At 32.1% G+C, this 17,866-nt stretch overlaps 3 protein-coding genes across 3 annotated transcripts in view; all 3 read right to left on the reverse strand.

Moving 5' to 3' along the window:
- The window catches only part of LOC140985001 (oil body-associated protein 2C-like), an 8,555-nt gene extending 6,864 nt beyond the window's left edge, over positions 1-1,691 (reverse strand). The window contains exons 1-2 of the mRNA XM_073452751.1: positions 1,261-1,691; positions 1,048-1,130 (exon numbers count right to left, since the gene is read on the reverse strand). Coding sequence (XP_073308852.1) covers positions 1,048-1,130; positions 1,261-1,540 — 363 coding nt within the window. The 5' untranslated portion in view covers positions 1,541-1,691. The remainder of the gene's footprint in view (positions 1-1,047; positions 1,131-1,260) is intronic.
- Positions 1,692-4,439: 2,748 nt separating this feature from the next.
- On the reverse strand, positions 4,440-6,972 carry LOC140972801 (mitochondrial inner membrane protein OXA1-like). Its single transcript, XM_073435266.1, has 5 exons — positions 6,634-6,972; positions 5,790-5,921; positions 5,348-5,455; positions 5,159-5,213; positions 4,440-5,061 (listed from the first exon to the last, which is right to left on the reverse strand). The coding sequence occupies exons 1-5, from the start codon at positions 6,970-6,972 to the stop codon at positions 4,772-4,774; spliced, it is 924 nt and encodes a 307-aa protein (XP_073291367.1). The 3' UTR covers positions 4,440-4,771.
- A 7,581-nt stretch (positions 6,973-14,553) lies between these two features.
- Positions 14,554-16,743, reverse strand: LOC140985079 (protein NRT1/ PTR FAMILY 4.5-like). The gene is made up of 5 exons (XM_073452864.1): positions 16,652-16,743; positions 16,358-16,575; positions 15,838-16,281; positions 15,624-15,751; positions 14,554-15,528 (listed from the first exon to the last, which is right to left on the reverse strand). Exons 2-5 carry the CDS (start codon positions 16,553-16,555, stop codon positions 14,658-14,660), a joined length of 1,641 nt encoding a protein of 546 aa, XP_073308965.1. The 5' UTR covers positions 16,556-16,575; positions 16,652-16,743; the 3' UTR covers positions 14,554-14,657.
- Positions 16,744-17,866: the final 1,123 nt, after the last annotated feature.

Below are 17,866 nucleotides of genomic sequence, written 5' to 3' on the forward strand. Positions count from 1 at the left end.
GTTGCAGTTGGTGCAATGAATGCTCTTTATTCAATAACTTTTCATGTAGTTCATCAAATGAAATTGGTGTTTCTCGAGCATTGACAGCATCCACGATCGATTTATATTCTTCACCGAGGCCGTCGAGAATTATATCGACAAGATCTTCTTCATCATATGGCTTTCCAAGGATGGCGAGTTCATCGGCTCGACTTCGCATGAATGTCATAAATTCAGATATTTTTCGTGAGCCTTTTACAGCACCTTTGATCTGATCTTTAATTTGCTTGATATGGCCACGTGTCGGTTTGGCATATGTATTGTTGAGAATATCCCAAGCTTCTGCAGATGTAGTGGCACGAGCAAGAATTGGAATAATAGAGGCGGTGAGTGATCCAATGATAGCACTGTAGATCAGCTTGTCTTGACGAATCCAGGTGTAGTACGCTGGATTTGTGGTGATGGATTCACCTTGTGCAATTGTTTTTGAAGGGCATGGATGAGATCTATCAATGAAACCATCAAGATTATACCCAATAAGAGTGGCCATGAACTGCATTTTCCATGAGAGATAATTCGTGGTGGTGAGTTTAAGAATCCCGTGAGAAGAGATGTTTATAGCTATAAGCTGTTCTTGAGAAATCGAGATAATGGGTTGAGTGTTTGGGGTAGTAGTGTTGGTGTCTGAAGCCATGACACGTGAATGAAAGTGACAAATGTTGGAAATATGGATGACAGCTAGACAGAAAAAAATGTAATGATGTGGGTCAAGGATCAACTGGCTCTGATACCATGACAAAGCTTTTGATAATAATGGATTCTCCAAAATGATTTTATTTATTGATTTACAGTGTAAGGATATATATACAATTGTATATGATATAATTGGCAGATCATTTGCAATCACAAATAAATGAAATTGATTTACTAGCCTAATCATTGTACTGATTTTCCTCTAATTGATATAAATCAGGAAATTGAATGTGATATTATTACTTTCCTTCTACACCCATTGCATGAACGCCACGGTATTAGAAAAATCAATAATTACTGAGATTTAAAATGGACCTCGTATGCATGGGAATGCCAAAGTTTTTGTTCATCTGGAGACAAAGTTTCGAAAATTTTATCGGATATTATGTACTCCACTCCTGCACGCACGAGCCACGATATCAATCATACAAAACTGAGAGAAGAGAAGAAAAACAGTTAATTAGACAGTACGGCTAATCCAGAAAATAATTTATATAAAGTTAATTCACGATGATGATTGATGAGGACCAATAAGGCGAGCGGTGGATTCATCAGAGTCATAAACAGCACACTGGAGGAAATCCTGGTTGCTGCGCGTAACATAATGGTGCGTCTCGATCTGGCGAGTCAAGTCATGGCTATACAGCGCAAAAGTGCAGACATGCTGATTCATGTGCTTGATGGGCTTTAAAGACTGCATCATTTGAGCCCCTTTATCCAGCATGTGTTGCTCCATGCTCATCGGCTTCCCCGGCGGCATCTGCTCCCCCTGGTCGCGAGGCGCCTCAGTTCCATCGGTTGCAGCCATGATTCGTATTAACCAAATTATTAAAAACAAAAGCTTAGATTTCCTTGGTTTCTAAATTTTCTTGTTGAAGCTCCACTTCGTGAAGGATTTGACGTAATAAAGTAGGAGAAATTTGGTGATGACAGGTGGACACGCAGGAGTTTCGAGGTGGCTAAGAATTGAGGATCACTCTTTCTGAGGTTAACACATGGAGAATTTATATATGTAGTCTACATTCGCAGTGGACACGTTCCCCTTATAATCATCCTAAAAAGGCGTTCCCTAATTTTTGTTTTCTTTAATTCGAGTTTGACACTTTTGCCCATTCATTTAAAACTAGGCACGAGCACCTCAATTCTTGAGGTGTTCTACCCAGATTCACAGTACAATATATGAAAATATTTATTTTTAAAGAGTAATTAATTATGTGTGTCTATTTGTGTAGGTTTTATTTGTTAATATAAATTTAAAAGCTATAATTATCATGAATATAGTATTTTTTATATTTTTTATATCCGTACTTAAATGATTAGTATTTTAAGTTGACACTTTGTTTAAAAAAGTGGAAAATATGGAAAAAATTTTTTTATAAAAGTGAAAATAGTTAGAAAAAAGATTAAATTGGGGTTCAAATAGAAGAAGTTTAATAACATGTTGTAAATTGAATTTAATATTGTTTTATCTTAAAATATAACGAAGGATCTACTTCATAAATATGTCATTATAAATTCGAAAATAGAGTATATGTATTTTGGTATTGGTTGTAAGGGTGTTACATTTAATGATGTTGGTGGTGGCAATGAATATATGAATGTGGTAACTTTAATTTAAATATAAACAGTAATATGAATCATTAAATAATTGATAAGAGCACAAAAAATTTTAGAGTAATCAAAGAAATCTGAAAAAATGTTAATGTAGAAAGGATTTCAATATGTTTAATTTTTTTTATTTGAGAATTTAGTTGACAGATATATGAATTTTGTAACTTAGCGTTTTTTTATAACATATAAACATGCCAGTTAATATTAATTCATAAGACAAATGAAGAAAAAATAATAATGATGGCTTAATAAAAGAAATTAAATTGTATGAATAAAAATTGTTTGGAACTCGTATTAATATAAAGTTTATAATACGTTTACGCACATGTACATATTGGTTGTTTTGATGGAGTTCGTTGGTTTTTAGGATTGTCTTTATGTCTATTGCATAGTTTAATAGGAGCAATAGTTTTGATTCCATCTTAGGTGCTTATTAAGACAATGTTCCATATTGGGCTGGAGTAAAATCTTCTTATTAGTCTGACCACATCTTTCTGAAATAGATAGTTATATTGATAGTGTTCACATCAAATACATGTATAGTAAGGATTTTTTTCTATTGAATTTGGTTCATATACTGAATTTGTAGCTAGCAAATGATGGATAATAAATAATTATAACATAACAAGAATGTTAAATGTTTGATAATTAAGCATATAAGTATGTATGTGGTAAGATAAATTAGAAACAAAAGTCGTTTTGAAGATTACATGCACTAAAGTTGGACATGTTTGTGTGCAATAGATGTTAAGGGCTAAAAGTTTTAATTTCATATTTAAAGTACCATTATTTTAGCTTTAGTTAGCTGAGATTCTTTTATTTTTTCTCAAAACGACAACAAATGTAGGCATCACACCATATTTTGTAAAGTAGCATCACCAAATTATAAATCACATGAAATTTACATTATGTTTTCCAAAAGTTGAAACCCAAAAAGTACAAAATGAGTTGTTCTGCATTCATCATTATAAACATAAGTGAACCTTTGTGCTAACTGTTGATTTGAACCTGAGGAAAAAAGCCAAATACCATAAAAAAACAAGCTAACGTGTAGTATTTGATGCGTCACCAAATATAGGAATTTAAGCCATTGTAAAGAACATCGATGAAAAATTCAATAATATAACTTCAATTCATTGCAAGGCAACAGCTAACACAAAGAAAACAATTCATAACATTTAGCTCTTTTATTCTAATCAATTAGCAGAAATTAATGCTTGCAGTTGAGTATATGAATGTCAAAACATATGGATCCAGTACACAATATACTAAATATTATTGCCCACATTTGAAAAGAAAATGGTGGTTGTTTTGGCAGCTGAGTAATTCTTTGGAAACAAAGCAGGACAATGCTGATTCGAAGCTTGAAAATTTTAAATTTATTTTTTTCGAGTTCGGTTTGAATCAGGGCCTGGGTTCAAGTTCTGCTCGAAAAATTCGAAAATTCTTGTGAGCTACTCGAACCATTGCTCGAAAACAAATATTCGAACGACTTAAAATCTATTTATTTTATATATATTTATATTATATTATTAAAATATCAAGGGAGCAGCTCAATAAATATCAAACAATATGATTTGGGTTCGATTCCGCTGCAAAAAAATTTGAACATTTTCGAGTTCTGCTCAAATTCAATAAATTCAAATATGAAATAAATGTTTTTCAAGACGGCTTGAAAAATTCGCAAATCGACTTGATTCGTTTATACCTCTAAGACCGCCCATAAATCCAATTAAACCTTATGGACGAGGATGTTTCTGTGTGCAAGGATAGAATCGTGTGGATGAGNGTAAGGGGAGACGAGAAACGACTCCATGTATGATATAGACTAAGTCAAAGACACAAATTAGCCACCGGAAATTCGATGTTCGACGAAATATATCTTATTGCCGACCATAACATTTTACATAATTAAAATTTTAAAACTTACACGGAAATTAAAAAATTGTACACGGAGATCATATCAATTATTCTTATATANAAAAATACTTGTTATTTGGAGTTAACCAAAAAATTTTTCCAAATACATGATGTCATTGATAGAAGATTAGAAATTTTCTATTAAAAATAAAATCAGGAGCATACCATCCGTTTAACTTTCCATCAAATTATTGGTATTGTTACCTGAAAAACCATATCCAAACGAAACGGCACCAAAAAAATTACCTAGCTCGAATACCCAACATCAATCAAAACCTATTTCACTTTATGTTCATTTTCATGTGAAATAGGAAGGCTAAGATAGATAAAGTCCAAATAATTACTGAAAATCTATCTCAATACCTCCAACAAAATATACCCACTTCTACGTAAATTTATTGCTCCACAATGGCATCTCATCTCCGGTTCCATGCAGGTTAACTATCCGTGTGAGTATAAATTAAGATTATTTTAAGTGCATTCAAACATTTTATATGTCTATCAAGCTTTAGTTTACTTTGATCCAAAAAATCGCCCTTTTCATCACCTTTAATTTCTCGTCTTCCTTCCGTCCTTTAACTTCTTTCTCTAAGCTCTTAATCCGCTGGCTGAGCACAGACGGAGAAGCGATTTGTGGACTTGCAGGTAACTGTGGTGAAACCCTATCGGATGAAGAGGCTGCTGCGTACTTCTTTACTACTTCAGAAAGCGAAAAACCTGGCTTTTGATCAATCAAAGGCTTCATCATGGGTATAATTGGCACGCCCAATAACTTTTTAACATCAGGCTTCTTTATTACTGAAACCAAAAGGATTCGTTTCACCCTGTAAAAAATCCAAGAAACTGGAAGAAATATGAAATGGTAATAGTGATATACTGATATAACATGACTAACCTAAACCATAAGCGAGTGAAAACAAGTTGGAGGTAATCCAGTAGCAGAAAATAGCCTGTGTACCCATCAGATATAAACAAAAGATCAAGGTGGAGGGAAATCTTTACATTATGAGTGCCGGTAACAACAGAGGCGAGCTAATTTTAAAAATTCAATGCGAAAAATAATCTTATAAGCTTAAGCAATTACCTTTGGAAAACTTGCGGTTAAAGGAATTGTTAGTACGACAAAGACCCTCGACACATTCTTGATGGTGTTAGCTGTAGGGTTGCCTTCTAATCCTTCCTGGGCATTGAACTAAAAAGGGAGGGTCGATGAAAGATAAAAGGAGATAGACATGAAATCTGAGGATTCAGATGCAAACAAATCATGTCCCCAATACCATAATTGCCACAGCAGTAGAGCAAAATCCACACACAAATTCAATTCTACTGTTAAACGCAATCACTAATCAGAGATAGTAATCACCATTTTTTTAACATACAGTGAGAGATCCTTGGTTTTAGATTGAATGATCAAGTGGAAAATTGAATTAATGTGCAACATAGTAAGCAAGAAAATTTCTTGAACTCGTTACAACTTCAAATCGTCAAGCACACTCTGAGAAACATGGGAGAGAAAAGATGCTAACCTCCACTGTGATCCAAAATGTTAAAGCCGTCAAAACTGGAAGAATAAACAAGCTATCAGGAGTTGTCAAATCGGTAAACCATAATGCTCCTCCCTCTTTAAACGATGGAACATTTTCTGTCAATTTTCTAATCTGCACATAGATACTGTCAAATGGTAAAGAAGTCTTTATATATTTATATAGGGACACTGAAATGGAAAGGGGACATCATCATCTGTGCTATGGAGCATAAATAATGTCATCTTACAACAAAGAAGAAACTGCAAAAGTTGAGACCGGAAATAAGAAGTCCTTTTAAAGGGGTGAATGGAGTAACACCATACTTGCAAAGCAAAAAGTGAAATCAATTATAAGAATTAAATCTTCATCGTGCATTGCTAATTTATTCATTTGAGAATGTTTAATTTCGCAAAGAATTATTTTTTTGATATTTCGACGAAAATTCAGCTAACAAAGACGAGGGGACTTAGGAAAGAATTGACGAGGGAAAAAAAATTAAGCGTGAGCCCCAATTTGAACTCCAAAGAGTATAAGGATCTGAGGTTTTTGCTAAGATATGCGAAGAAGCTGTTTTTTTGAAGAGATTATGCTCCCCTCCTGCAAATCAATGTACTTACTATCCAATTGATCGTGTTTCATCGTAGAGAATCTGAAATTGAGATGGGCAACAAAATTAAAACAATAGAAGCTTGCCAATGGCAAGAAGGGGGAAAGGCACGCAACAGAGGTAAAACCGAGAAATTGGAAGAAGAAGGACGCTGAAAACAGAAAACAAGAACAAACCCAAGATTTTAAGATAAGCTAAAAAAAAGGTGGGAAGAAATTAAACACAGTAGAAGCTTACCAATTCCAAGAAGGGATAAACCAACGCTGCAGAGGTGCCACCAAGAAGCTGGAAGAGAAAAGGACACGAACAACATACCAAGGAAACCTTTGGTTGGGCTTTGATCGCTGCAATGGGAGGAAGACAAAATACAAGGTGACGAAGAAAGACGAGGGAAACGAAGAGACGAAGAAACTCAGCGCGACCAGCAGCTACATGGTGCGGTGGAGAGAAGATCGCATCCCATGTGATTCTGTCCCTTGGCTGTGGTGTGGTGGAAGGCAAATTATTTGACACGTATAAGGTTTTAACCTGCAACCGGGAAGAAACTGGCCATTCTAAAATTATATACGTTTTCATATAAGTAGATAAACAAGTTTAATATATACTAACAAAATATACACACGCGTTACATAATATTATTATTATTATTATTATTATCATCATTAATTTAATCAAATAATACTAAACAATTAACATAAAATTATTTTCAATTTATAAAAATTATTAGATTTAAAAAAAATTGTTTATATATATTTTTTAATATGAGGTGATTTGAGGAAATTTTTATTCGAGTAAGAAGGATAATTATGAAATTAAATATTTTGATGTCCTATAAAATAGTTATTCTAAGGATCTCACACTTAAAAATATAACATACATAAATTCATGTTCTAAAATCCACGCTTAGGACCGCCCTGACTGGACGTTGTCAAATTAATACAATAAAAATTTAAGTGAGATAATTTTTGTGAGATACATATTTTATTTTGATCAGTTATGTTAAAAAAAAATATTATTTTTTATTATAAATATGAGTAGAATTAACTGTCTAACAAATATAGATCCGTAAAATCGTTTCACAAAAGACATATTTCCAAATTAATAGGTTGTCTAGAACAAGTAGCAAAAAATTTGGAAAATGTTCAAGAAGTGTAAGTTTCGTAGTGTGAAGATTGTAGTAAACATATGGTATAGTTGATTGATATATAAAAATGTGTTAATATCTATATTTTATTAAATTATTATCACAATTTTAAATTTTATACGTATAAAAAAACACAATAGTGTGTGTGTCTCAACGAATTTTAGCTGGTAAAAAACTTTTTTAAAACAAATACTAGTGAAAGAACTTTCAAGCATTGTGTGCATATATTAAATAAATAATTATAATTTTGAAATTATTAATTAGTTAGTGTTGTGAAAAAGTAAAAATTTACGGTAAAAAGTAAAAATCTCAAACTCTCAAAATTATCACACTACACACTTTATAATATTTTTCTCTCAACTCAATTGTGATTTTCTTCACAAATGAGAGATATATTTATAGAAATTTTTTACAAATAATCCAAAAATAAATTACATCATTACCTTCATCATCACACAAAAATTTCAATATTCAACACCTAATTTTACCTAATTTTCAACATTCAAATATTCAACATTTAATATTCAAATATTCAATATTAAAATATTAATTTTCAACACTCCCCCTTGTGATGATGATCATAATGATTGTCTTCATTACGTGTTTTTATACTGCCTCGTTAAAAATCTTACTAGGAAAAACCCATTGGGATAAAAACCATAGTAAGGGAAAAAGAGTGCAGTCACGTAAACTCCCCCTCATGTTGACACGAACAATTCTTCACAAATTTCGTAGATTGCGCATCTCAATATTATATATGTGCTTTCTGAATATTGTCGTAGGAAGTGCCTTTGTGAAGATATCTGATGAGTTTTTACTTGATTGAATGTGACGAACATCAATATATTTATTCTTCTCAAGCTCCTTGGTGAATGCGAAGAACTTAGGAGGAATATGTTTAGTTCTGTCGTTTTTTATGTATCCTTCTTTCATTTGAGCAACACATGCAGCATTATCTTCATATAGTATCACAGGCTTCTCGTCGAATGATAATCCGCATGAGATTTGGATATGTTGGGTCATTGATTTTAACCACACACATTCACGGCTTGCTTCATGTAGTGCGATAATCTCGGCATGATTTGATGAAGTTGTTACGAACGTTTGTTTCTGTGAACGCCAAGAAATTGCAGTGCCTCCAAGAGTAAATACATATCCAGTTTGGGAACGTGCCTTGTGTGGATAAGATAAGTATCCAGCATCGTCATAACCAATTATACTTGGATTAGCATCTTTTGAATACAAAAGTCCCAAGTCTGTCGTTACTCGTAGATAACGGAATATATGTTTAATTCCGTTCCAGTGTCTCTTTGTTGGATATGTGCTAAATCTTGCCAATAAATTTATGGCAAAAGATATATCAGGCCTTGTACAAATTGTAAGATACATAAGGGCACCAATAGCACTTAAATATGGTACTTCTGGACCAAGAATATCTTCATCATCTTCACATGGACGGAATGGATCCTTTTCTATGTTTAATGATCTAACAACCATTGGAGTACTTAGAGGATTTGATTTATCCATATTAAAACGTTTAAGGATCTTTTCTGTATAATTTGTTTGGTGAACAAATATTCCACATTCTTTTTGTTCTATGTGGTTCTGACAGAATATTTTCATCATCACGTGTTTCTTCACGAACAACATTCTCTATTTTGTGATCATCATGTGTTTCTTCAGGAACATCATTCTCTATTTTGTGATCATTTTGTTTCTCTATGAATTTTCTTTTTCGAGGATTTTTATCCTTGGAACCGACTGGCTTTCCACGCTTCAGGCGTTTTACGACATCATGACTTTGTTCAATTTGTTTCTTTAGAATTTCAATTCGAGCAGGAGCATTTACAGCATGTATATATGATTTAGTTACCCTTTTTGCATCTGTAAATGCATCTGGTATTTGATTTGTTATTTTTTTGCAAGTGCACAATTTGCAGTACATCCTTTTCACATTGTTGTGTTCTTGGATCCAGATGTAACAATGATGATACATACCATGTAATTTCTTTTTCGGTATGTTTCTTGTCTCCCCCTAACATTGTGAAGATTTTCTCATTAAAATGACAATCAGCAAAACATGCTGTGAACACGTCGCCTGTCTGAGGTTCAAGATATCAAATGATTGATGGACTATCATAACCGATATAAATTCCAATTTTTCTTTGAGGTCCCATTTTCTTTCGTTTCGGTAGTGCAATAGGCACATACACCATACATCCAAAAATTCTCAGATGAGAAATGTCTGATTCTTTACCAAATGCAAGCTGCAATGGGGAGTATTTATGATATGCACTTGGTCTGATGCGAATTAATGTAGCAGCATGTAAAATTGTATGTCCCCATATAGAATAGGGAGTTTTGTTTTCATAATCATTGGTCTAGCAATCATTTGCAGACGTTTAATCAATGATTCAGTCAATCCATTCTGTGCATGTACATGAGCAACATGATGCTCAACAATGATTCCCATAGACATACAATAATCATTGAAAGTTTGGGAAGTAAATTCACCAGCATTATCAAGTATAATTTTCTTGATTGTATAATCGGGAAATTGATTCTTCAATTTTATTATTTGAGCAAGTAATCTTGCAAATGCAACATTTCGAGTTGACAATAAACATACGTGTGATCATCTGCTGGAGGCATCAATCAATACCATAAAATATCTGAATGGTCCACATGGTGGATGGATTGGTCCACAAATATCACCCTGAATACTTTCAAGAAATATTGGTGATACAGTTTGGATTTTGGCTGGTGATGGTCTTATAATAAGTTTTCCAAGAGAACATGCTTTACATTGAAACTTATTATTCTGAAAGATCTTCTGGTCTTTCAACGGATGACCATGTGTATTTTCTATAATTCTTCGCATCATTGTTGAACCAGGATGTCCTAATCGATCATGCCAATTGGTTAATATTGAAGAATTATCAACTACCATGTTTGATTCAATGGGACTTATATGTGTATAATGCAATCCAGTAGGGAGCATTGGTAGTTTTTCAATCACATATTTCTTTCCTGATTTATATGTGGTAAGACACATATATTTCTCATTCCCTTCATTCATTGTTTGAGTATCATACCCATGGGAATATATATCATTAAAACTCCAAATTTCTTTTCGATTGTGGTGAATACAAAGCATCATTGATCAAAAATTTTGTACCATTAGGTAACAAAAATTGTGCTTTACCACATCCTTTAATCAAGTCTACAGGACCTGATATTGTATTCATCATTGTTTTTGTTAGTTTTAGTTCCAAGAAATATCTTTTATCTCGGAGGATAGTGTGCGTTGTACCACTATCAGGTATGCAAACTTCAGCTTGGTTCATAGCATTTTCCATATTTGAACTTCAAAAAAAATATGCAATGAAATAAAATTACTAACAATACATTTATAAAAATAAAATACAATACAATACATATTTAAAAATATAACACACTGTAAAACATTATCATATGAATACAAGAAAAATATTGCAATACAAAGTAATGGATAAACAACAAGTACAAGCATTCGTAAAAATAAAGAAAACACACGAGTAGGATATTCTCCGATAAATACAAGACTTGTGAGTATCATAACCAAAGTAATTAAAAATAACTTTGTGAAAGTCATCTTCTTTTTTCTTCAAAAATTTGATGAAGAATAATTTTTAGAGAAGAAGAGAAAGTTGGAGTGATTGAATGTGTTTGTGAGATCATATTTATAAGACAAAAACTAGCCGTTTATGACCGTTGGTGTACAAGAAAATAAATGTATGTATTTGTATAATTTTATGGTAATAATATAGTGTATATAATATTAGTAATGTTTTAAATAATCATGTATATCATATCACAATATTATAATGAGGTGTCATAAGATATTTTGTTTAAAAACCTTATAGACTTCTATACTTGTCGTATCCCTTACCGGTAGTGTGGGATGTCGTCTTAACATCTTCCCAGAATTTATAACAAGTTTTTGAAAAATTTATTTTATTATAACATTATACTATATATTAAGTATAGTCACAATAAATAAATAAACAGTAAAATAAATATTATTACTTTTGTTATCTTTTTGTTCTGTTTTAGAGCTTGGAAAAATATGGAGGACTTTTAGAGCTTCGTGCTGATAAAGTGTTGTGAAAAAATAAAAATTTACGATAAAAAGTAAAAATCTCAAACTCTCAAAATTATCACACTACACACTTTATAATATTTTTCTCTCAACTCAATTGTGATTTTCTTCACAAATGAGAGATCTATTTATAGAAAATTTTTACAAATAATCCAAAAATAAATTACATCATTACCTTCATCATCACACACAAATTTCAATATTCAACACCTAATTTTACCTAATTTTCAACATTCAAATATTCAAATATTCAATATTAAAATATTAATTTTCAACAGTTAGAAGACTAATAGTAATATTATTTCGATATAATTTAGTCATACTATATTAATTATAATAATAACAATAATTGTTCCTCTGTAATAGCTATCTAAACATATAATTTTTATTATTTAAATGTAATTAATTTTTATTTTTTAATTAAGTTATATAGTAATTTAAAATTTAAAAAATATTAATAAATATATAATTGAAGTTTATATTATAATTTAAAATAAGATTTCATCAAATAAATTANTAATTTTCAACATTCAAATATTCAAATATTCAATATTAAAATATTAATTTTCAACAGTTAGAAGACTAATAGTAATATTATTTCGATATAATTTAGTCATACTATATTAATTATAATAATAACAATAATTGTTCCTCTGTAATAGCTATCTAAACATATAATTTTTATTATTTAAATGTAATTAATTTTTATTTTTTAATTAAGTTATATAGTAATTTAAAATTTAAAAAATATTAATAAATATATAATTGAAGTTTATATTATAATTTAAAATAAGATTTCATCAAATAAATTAGAAGTTAGTTAGTACACGGATCTCAACTTTAATTAGCTAATATAAATAATATCTTATATATTTATATTATATTTTTCAGTTTTTGAAATTTTTTTTAAAATTAAATCACATAGTCTATACTCACTTAAAGTAAATAATTTTGATGACATCGTGAAATTTTCAAAATATCAACAGCACTTTTTATATTTTCATTTAATAAAAAATATTACAAAAATTTAATTTAATAAATTTATTTATAACTATCATATTTACTTTTTAAAATTTTAAAACTACTAAAATATTTATTTTAATATTTTCTAATTTTTTTAATTTTTAAATGATTATGTCATTCATGATATAAAAAATTATTATAAGAAAATATTAAATTTAAAATAAAAAAAATTAATACAAAAAATATCACATATAAATATACAACACATACAAAGATTAGATCCAGCACATAAAAAATACAGCAGAAACCAAATCGGTGGAAAGGATTTACTGAAAACCAGTAGTCGTTGGAACCGGTATTGATGCAACCAATAGGCAACCAATAGCTGCTGCATCCAGCAGAGACTGAAATCAGCAGAAGATGAGGAAAAGGGCCAGAAACGTGAATATGACCGTTTCAATATCAGAAACAGTACAAAAACTTTATTAGCAGTCGTATTCATGTGTCTAACGTTTATATCATTATATTGGAAGCGATAAATACAACAACTTGAAGATCAAATATAATATTTGGAAGGGGATTCAAAGCATATATGAGCACCTCAAATGAAAAAAATTAGCTAAAATGAGAGCAAATACTTCAAGTGTAAGGATATATTTGAGATATGCATACCTTGTAAAGAATTAAATCATCATACATAATCACTCACACATACATGAGAGTTGAGCTTCAAAGTTTAGATGAGGGAGTCTTTGCTCAAAGACGTTAAAGATTGTGTTTATAGTGTTGATATAAGAGACATCAACACATTATGCGGATTATGAAGTTGCGGCCTACAATCGACAGTGTTTTAGGAGTTTCAATTAAGCAAGAGATAAGTCATAAGTCGAAATAAGTTTGTACAAGAGTTGTATAAATTAAAACCTCTAGTAATACATTTTTAGATTGAAGAAGGGATGACGTAGAAGTTGTTAATCTCCGAACATCCATATTATTTATTTATATTCTTACTTCATATTATTAGTAGAGTAGGTCTCTTGTGAGACGGTCTCACGAATCTTTATTTATGAGACGAGTCAACCATATCAATATTCACAATAAAAAGTAATAATCTTAGCAAAAAAAAAAATACTTTTTCATGGATAACCCAAATAAGAGATCCGTCTCATAAAATACGACCCGTGAGACCGTCTCATGAAAAACTAAATTTATGTTTAAAAAAAATAGAAAACTTATAAAAAATATGAAAATTTTAAAATTAATTTTTAATTTTTCAAATTTATGTTTTAATTTTTTTAAAATAAAAATATTAATATAAAAAATAGAATATACAAGCAGGTAACAAGTACCCAGAGTACAATTGTTGCGGGGTACACGCCTAATCATTGTTAACGAAAACGAACCGAATAGACCAGATTTTGGGAAAATTCCACTTCTACTGTCTTAACTTACATGTTTTTTTTTTTTTTTTTTTAACATGAGACACATCAATAATGTTGGACATTACATCTCACGTTATTATTTTCAGTCTTCAAATATCTCTTTAGGATTCTAATGAAAATTATTAAAATCGAGAAAAAATACAAATTATTAGAATAAGACCGTTCATTGACCAAACAATACGATCAAAAAAAAATAAAAATATGCGAGTTATCTAACATAAAATATAATTTCCTCTTTAGATTTTCCTCCTGAAAAATACAGATTAATTGACTAATATTTCAAAGCACTTGATCGAATCAAGAATTACTTTTTTCTTCAAATATTTCAATGCAAATTGTCATAAAATAGCAGGATGCATGATTCCACATAAAACTGAAAACAACAATCTGACCTTAGAATCCAATGCCATCAGATTGAAAAACAGTGAAAATAAAATTTGAAAATTTACTTGACCGCATTTGTTTTCGAGAGAACCAATACAGTAACTACATTCAATCACAGATGGTTAAATCTCCGAGAGATGCATGCAACCTTTTTCAGCTACTTTTCAACATTCTTCAGCTCCTTGGTCTATTTACTCTCACCCGTTGCACTTTCATGGCTCTCATGCCTGTACTTGTACCTCTTTGAAACAAACAGATAAATGCAGAAATTGAACAAACTAATCACGGAAAGCAACCAATAGAACAGATTCAAATGGCCCCTGTTAATGTTATTTCCCGCCAGCCAACCATCGCTTCTCGTGATATTCTTTGTCGCGCTGTTAACTATTTTCACAGTTATAGTGCTAAGAAAGTACCCAACCGCCATTGAACTCCATAGGAAACAGCTCGACAATGACTTAAGATCTTTCGGCACCTGGGAATAGAAGAAATGGAGCAATCCAACATAGGTGAACATGTCGGCTATCCCGAATATGAAGTACTGAATCGACAGCCAAAATACGCTGATTGGTATTGGTGGCTGCAGAAAAGGGATAGCATCAAGCATATTGTTGTCTCTAGCGACACGTTTTCTCTTAACTTCCACGATTGCTGCCACTGCCATTGACAAGGAGGAGAGGATCAGGCCGACGCCTACTCGCTGCAAGTACGTTATGCCTGTTGGAATGCCGGTAAATTTTCGGGCAACTGGGACGAAAATTTGGTCATATAAGGGGACGATGAGAATCAAGAACATGACGGGGAGGATTGGGAGAGATGCAGCAGGGAGGTTGAAATTTTTGGTGATGCTGGTATCCATTGTTATACCCTGCCGGATGGAGAAAGTTTGAAGCTGAGCCAGGCAAAGGGTCATTATGAACGTGCAACAGAAGATTGGAACCATGTTAAGTATGATTTTTGCATTTTCCACTTGTGTTATTCGGCATAGTTTCCAAGGACTTGACCCTGGAAAGTTCTGTGTTGAATCAGGTTCCCGGATTGCTGCTTTATCAAGAAACCTTGAAAACAAAATTAAAAAAGTCCTCAAATGACCAAAAACGGTAATTATCTGATATATATGGTGATTTTTGAAGATAAATAACCAGAAAGAAACCTGAAAGCATTGGTGTGAGTTAAAATTTCTGATTGGATTCCAGATTCACTGTCTTGATTGATCTCATATAGATCTTTAGAATCATCAGGAAGTTTAAGCTTTCTGTTTCGAATAGCCGCAACATACACCTATTTACGAGGAAAAACATCGGTTTTGTACAGATTTTGTATGTAAACAGCAGAAAATCAATCAAAGAATACGTTTTTATGCTCACCTGTACTATTTCAGTAAGGGCGCTCTTCCCATTGATAGCATGGATACGGTAATGTGGTAATCCCGCAGCGAAGATTAGCACCGCAAAGAACATAGCTATGGTGCTTACTGTAAAACCCCAATCCCACCCTTTATGATCTTGGATCCAAACGAAAAATGTGAGACTAAATGCTCCTCCTAAGCATAATGATAGTAGCAGCCAATTAAAGAAACTCGACTTCTGTTTTTCCTCCTTTGGGTCCTTATCATCGAACTGATCCGCCCCATGAGAAGGCAATGCAGCTTTTACGCCTCCCGACCCAATTCCCACCAAGTAAAGTCCCACAAAGAGGAGTGTAGCGTTTGATCCAGTGACTTTGATACAATTTGAGTTGGGATCGTATATGTTGCAGATAGGTGGCTTCAGTTTCGGAAAGTGGGCTTGTACAGCCAGCATTACAAGTCCCTTTTTGAACAAATCATTAGTTTGATGAGTTTGTGTATTTTGATGTAGAAATTTTCTATCTTTTAGATTTACGTACCAAAAACTCGACAGACATCGCGAAAAGAACTGTTTTGAACCTGCCAGCGTAGGTGTCTGCTAGAAAGGCCACAAGAATGGTAATTAAGTAGCTAGTTCCCATGAAATTAGTGAGACTGTTGGCTGCGTCTGCTACGCTGAAATGCATCACCCCCATAATATATGTCACGAGATTAACCGCCAAACCTAAAGTTGCCATGCTCTCAAAAGCAAATGTACCTTCAAGAATAATCAAGATTAGTGGAAATTAAATTTTCTTCAAAGTTACGCATTCAGAGAAGATCTGTGACAGTACCAAGAATGAGCAGGGAGGTACGCGCTCCGCCATGTTTGTCTTTCCGAGCTGTATTTCCTTTCCAATCCACCTTCCCTTCAGCAAATTCAACTTTATCCTGTGTACAGTTAACATAAGATGTGAACATGGCAAAAGTGCTCAGTTGAAAGATTACAATTAAGTTGATGGATATGTTATTTGTTAGAATAGACTGAAAGTACCATTAGCAATTGGTGTTTCTTGAACCCTTTCGCAGAATAATACGGGTAGCAAGAATGGTGAATGCTAGAAATATGTTGTGTTATTATGGAGCAGTGATCACCCGTTTTAAATGAGTTAATTATGAACATTTGCATTTTGTCCGAATATCCTTGTACAGAATGTAGGAATTTTGCCGGCTTTGGAAGGTAGATTCTGCTGGCACTATCAACAAGTGGCGACGATAACTGGAAAAAGGCGGCAACGAACACATTCTCTTTCGAATGTGAAATTCTTGAAAGCCCTTTGATTTTGATATTTTGGCCATTTTCGGGTAACAAGAAACATTACATCAACATCACTACTGCTCAGTTATATTGTGAGTTATGCTGTATCACTAAACTAATCATTGTGATTTAGAAGCCATTTTCTTGGACACTAATAACACTTCATTTTCTGTGGAGCAAAAAGACAACCAGAAAATGATCTTCCTGACTCAAAATTAGAACCTTTTGCTCTTGAATATTTCGTGGTTTTATTCCGTTATGCATTTTCATTTTGTTCGCTTCAGGGAACACTTGAACACTAGCTAGTACTCCACCAGAGTGCCGGATTGGAAACGATGGCTATTGATGTTATTTTAAATTTTTAGCTTAAATATTTTGCCAACAATATTTATGTGATAGATATGGCCTAATCTTGAATATAGCAAGAATTATTAGGTTTGATTTTAGCACAATCTCCTCATCAAAATATTTGAGATTTTTGGAATTTCATAATATGAGGTATAAAATAAATCTAGATTTTTTTAATGTAAAAGTAATTTCTGGACTTTACTTTTGAAATAAGTGTTGGAAATTTAAAANAATCTAGATTTTTTTAATGTAAAAGTAATTTCTGGACTTTACTTTTTTGAAATAAGTGTTGGAAATTTAAAGATTGAATAAAAATTATGTCTCATGAATGTGGGAGTGTCTTTTGACTCTCCACATTCTTGAGTTAATTGAAGAGTTTTGACTCTTCATATTCTTGAGTTAA

Source organism: Primulina huaijiensis, chromosome 1, assembly GCF_012295235.1.
Source record: "Primulina huaijiensis isolate GDHJ02 chromosome 1, ASM1229523v2, whole genome shotgun sequence".
Lineage (NCBI taxonomy): Eukaryota > Viridiplantae > Streptophyta > Magnoliopsida > Lamiales > Gesneriaceae > Primulina > Primulina huaijiensis.